The 4740-nt window shown below is 40.2% G+C and overlaps 1 protein-coding gene across 2 annotated transcripts in view; it reads right to left on the bottom strand.

Moving 5' to 3' along the window:
- Positions 1 to 4740, bottom strand: part of LOC106869241 (uncharacterized) — a 12472-nt gene that overhangs the window by 3791 nt on the left and 3941 nt on the right. For both annotated transcript variants that reach the window (XM_014914893.2, XM_052978212.1), the window contains one exon: positions 1562 to 1639. In XM_014914893.2, the coding sequence (XP_014770379.2) occupies positions 1562 to 1639 (78 nt within the window). The remainder of the gene's footprint in view (positions 1 to 1561; positions 1640 to 4740) is intronic.

Genomic DNA, 4740 nt, shown 5'->3' with positions numbered 1-4740 from the left:
TCACCGAGAGGAGATATAAGCTTCTGCTTATTCCTGTCTGAAGTATCGTCCGATACTTCAGACTTATCGTCCGATGAATTTACTTTGTTGACATTCTTCATTGACAGAATTTTTATTCCTTTCAACCTTTCAGTCAAGTCCACCTTTCTTCCAGTAACATACTGTCCATATAATCTTAAATATTTCTTTAACTCAGGCACAGTAAGTACTTCGATAGCTGAATCATCAAGCTGCTTTATATCCATGATAAGACGTAAAACAATAACAATGGCGTGGGTTAGCCTCCGGAAGTTTAATTATCTACATGGAGCGCCGCCTAGCCAAGGGAGATAACCTACTTATAGGAAAGCCATATAAGCTGCACCTACTCCTCTCTCACATTCCCTCTCTTCCTCTCAATCGCTCCATCTCCTCCACGCTTCCAAGCTAACGGTAAAGTGTGAACGAACACGTAGAATAATACTATAGGGTTAGCTCAATAAAAAAATCTTCTTTTCACTATCAACCCCCTGCGGCTGTTGTTTAGTGCCCTCAATATCACAGGACTGCCTATCTCGTATCGTTCCTGTCAGCTACGTCTACTCCCATGAGAAACAATATGATGAAAGCGGAGGAGGATGAATGTCTTGGATCGACTGTCATCACCTTTGATGGGTTGTCATAAGCAAGCTAATGTAAGTAAAGTATGTGTACATGCATATATCATTTCGGTCATTCAGACATGTTTTCTTTCCTTTAATAATAAAGTGTATCCTACAAGACCATCGAATATTTTGTTATTGTTTCATTTACAGAAATATATAGGATTTCTATTTTCTTTTGTTTATTTGCTTGGTTTATGATGTTGCTGCAGTTGTTGTCGTTGTTGTTCATGTTATACTAATACAGATTGTATTATCTTAATTTTAAGAGAAACAAGTCCCGACTGGTCATCACCTCCGCTCCCCAATAAGACTATAAGAGACTGCATGGGAGTTTAACAAGAAAACGAAACAAAAAACACGTTGTGTTAAATATTTATGATATCGTAATTAATGTTAATCAATTATTTACATCTTAATATTTCTGTAATTTGAATCAATTCTCTAGTTCATTATCATAAAAATCTTTAATGAAATTAAACAATTTCAGGAAGATTTATGCATCAAAATGAAAATTAAAACATTTCTCGAATGTATTTTCACAGATCAAGTTTGTAGATTTCTTTTATACTTTTCTTTATTTTTTTTTTAATTACTGGCTGTGGATAAAGGGGCATTAAGTTTGGCCTTTAGAGATATCTCCGCAACCTCTGATATTGTTACCGCTAATATTACGCTTAAACTGTTGCAAGTTGATACTTGCAGGAAACATATTAGCAGTGGAGTGAATTTATCAATATTCCGGTTTCATGGAGAATATTTTTATTCCGTAATATAAATATCTACTGATTCATAGTGCGGAACAAGAAATCATGCACTCACTTAGAGTATTGATGAATTAATATCCGTATTTCTACTTTAACATTTACTTTTGTGTCTATATTTGAGTCAACGTTAAGTAAAAGACAAGCAATACATACCAGATATTGTAGGAAAACTGTAACTTTCGGTTGTGCTCGGATGATCAGTTGTTGTTTTCATTTGCGCCGGTTGATCACCTGGTATTCAAAAAGTCGTAAAACAGAACACAAGGTTTGTGTATTCGTAGTTATATAGTAACATCACCATATAACAAATCAGAACAAGGCATTATAATCAACATAAATATCTTACTAGTTTGACAATATATGCTTAAATGTTTGCTACCTTGAGAATTAAAAGTAAAATATCAAAGAATTTTTTAAGTTCCTAAAATGCAAGTCGAATTTCTTCGTCAAAATATTCACTAGCAAATCAGAAGTCATATACAATGCCATATTTGTATGTAAATATATATATATTTATGTTAACATCCGCTGGGCAGTTGATTTCCATTACTGTACAGTTTCTCTTCTCTATCACAAATTATGTATGTATGTATGTATGTATGTATGTATGTATGTATGTATGTATTATGTATGTATGTATGTATGTATGTATGTAGGCATGCATACATGCATGTATGCATCTATGTATATACGTAGTGCAAGGCCTTCATCACTTTAAAAAGTTTCAGGCATAGGATTTCACTAGATTTTTTCACATGTCTATTAGCATCCCTACTAAGGTAAAACATTTCAATGAAAAATTCCATGATGGAATGAAAGCATGTGTCAACGTACGTTCTTTGTAGATCTTCTGCAAGGGACACCTGCATTTGTCACATCTGTGCAAAAGATTGTGGTTCCCTGGTACGCTCCGATTTGTTATTTATTATTTGCAACCCCCGACATCAGCAGCGGGGCCCGATAGCATATGCTAATTTACCCGCACCGCATCATGGTTCTGTACTCCTTTCAACAACACCAATTCACTCATCCGTCCATAAACACTCTCCAAGCTTTCCTATCATTAATAAACTCTCTTGCCTCTCTCACTCCAGCACCTCTAACCACCAAAGCTTTCCTCACGCCATCCATCCACACAAACTGAGGTCTGCCTCTGGTTCTGCTGCCTACCACTACTTCTTTAATCACCCTCCTTACTATCCGCTTCTTATCCAGCCTTTCCATGTGGCCAAACCATCTCAACATTCGTCTATCCATTCTGGTTGTTAGATTTTCTCTTATTCCTGCTCTCCTTCCACCTCCTCATTCCTCACCTGTCCATCCGTGTCACACCAACCATAGCCCTCAAACATCTCATCTCGCACACACCTAGTCGCTTCCTTTCCGCTTCTCTCAGACCCCACGTCTCTGCACCATATAACATTGTAGGCGCAATCACACCCCCATACACACCTCCTTTCGCTTTAATACTCAACCTTTTATCTCTCAGCATACCTTTCACAACTCCAAGTATCTTACTCCCCTCCCTCACCCTATATCCTGCTGCTATAACCGCCCCGCCCCCCATCCGCCGTCACATGTGATCCTAGATACTTAAAAGCACTCACCACCTCTAACATCTCACCATTTATACTCACATCCATCCTACCAGCCCTTCCATCTTTCGAACATCGCATCACCTTACTCTTAGCTACATTCACTTTCAGTTTCCTTCTCTCACACACTCTTCCAAACTCTACCACCAGTCTCCTCAGTTGCTCTTCCGAATCCGCCACCAGTGCTGTATCATCAGCAAATAACAACTGACTCACCTGCCAGTTCTCTCTATTTTCTGTCACCATTTGGGCTCCCCTACCAAAAGTTGTAGCATTCACCTCTCTCACCACACCATCCATGTATAGATTAAACAGCCACGGAGACAGCACACAACCATCTTAACCCCACCTTCATATCAAACTACTCACTTCACCACCCACCCTAACGCACGCCCTACTTTCTGTATAGAAACTCTGTACAGCTCTCAACAATCTACCATCTACTCCATACAACCGAAACACCTGCCACATTGCATCCCTATCCACACGGTCATATACCTTCTCTAGGTCCATAAAGGCCCAATACACATCCCTCCCTTTTGCCAAAAACTTCTCATACATCTGTCTTACAACACATATCTGATCTGCACACTCCTAAAACCGCACTGTTCCTTCCCTAGTACACTCTCTGTCTGGTTCCTCACCCTTACAATCAGAATTCTCCCATACAGTTTACTAACCACATGCAACAGACTTATACCCCTAAAATTTCCACACTCACATTTATCCCCTTTCCCCTTGTACAGTGGCACTATACAGGCACTGCACCAGTCCTCTGGTACTCTTCCAGCCATATAACAAACATTCATAAGCCTCACTAACCATTCAACCACTGTCACTCTTCCTTTCTTTAGGCATTCCACTGTACACCCATCTATACCTGGCACCTTTCGGTTTGCCATCTACCGCAAGAATTTCCTCAACTCCTCCCTTCCAATTGCACCATAATTCTATTTCCCAACAACAGGTATTCTCCTCTCTCCTCATACAGCCACCATAATTATCTCTCTATCATCCTCACTAAAATACTCTGTTCATCTCCTTTGCACATCCTCACTTCCTTTCAACAAATTTCCATTGACACCCTTCACCTTTTCTTCACTTCCATAATCACCTACTTTACCCTTTGTACCTCTCACTCGCCTCCCATCTCGCCACACTCACCACTCTCTTCACTCTCCTCTTCACTTCTCTGTAGCGACCATAAGCCACTCCATCCCTTTCCAGCAACCAGTCTTCAAAAGCTCTTTTCTTCTCTGCCACCGCTCATTCCACCACTCACTACCTTTCCTGACACCCATTCCAACCACTCGTGTACCACTTACCTCAGAGGTACATATTATTACTGCCTCTCTAAAGGCTTCCCACTCCTTCACATCGCCTATCTCCCGTTTCACGCTCACTCACCATGCCACTCCTTCACGAGACCTCCCCCCTCTCACTCCCGAAACTCGTCCAGTCACATCACCAAACTGGCACTCTCCCTTACCTTTCATCTTAGTTTCGCTCAGTGCAAGCACATCCATCCTTCTCCTCATCATCACAATCCCTCTCTCTCTCCTTTTTCCCTTATTTGTACCGCACCCAGGAACATTCCATGACCCTAGTACTAGGGTTAGATTAGGTGCTAACCTTCTCCCCCCACTTTTCTTCATATATATATAAACTAATACATCCTTTTGTTGTTTACACCAGCTGTCCTCGTCTGTTGTTTGTTTCGTAAATTCTCATATATAT

This window comes from Octopus bimaculoides, chromosome 2 (genome assembly GCF_001194135.2).
Source record: "Octopus bimaculoides isolate UCB-OBI-ISO-001 chromosome 2, ASM119413v2, whole genome shotgun sequence".
In the NCBI taxonomy this organism is placed as follows: domain Eukaryota; kingdom Metazoa; phylum Mollusca; class Cephalopoda; order Octopoda; family Octopodidae; genus Octopus; species Octopus bimaculoides.
The sequence above is the reverse complement of the archived record's forward strand: the minus strand, read 5'-3'. Positions and strand labels throughout refer to the sequence as shown.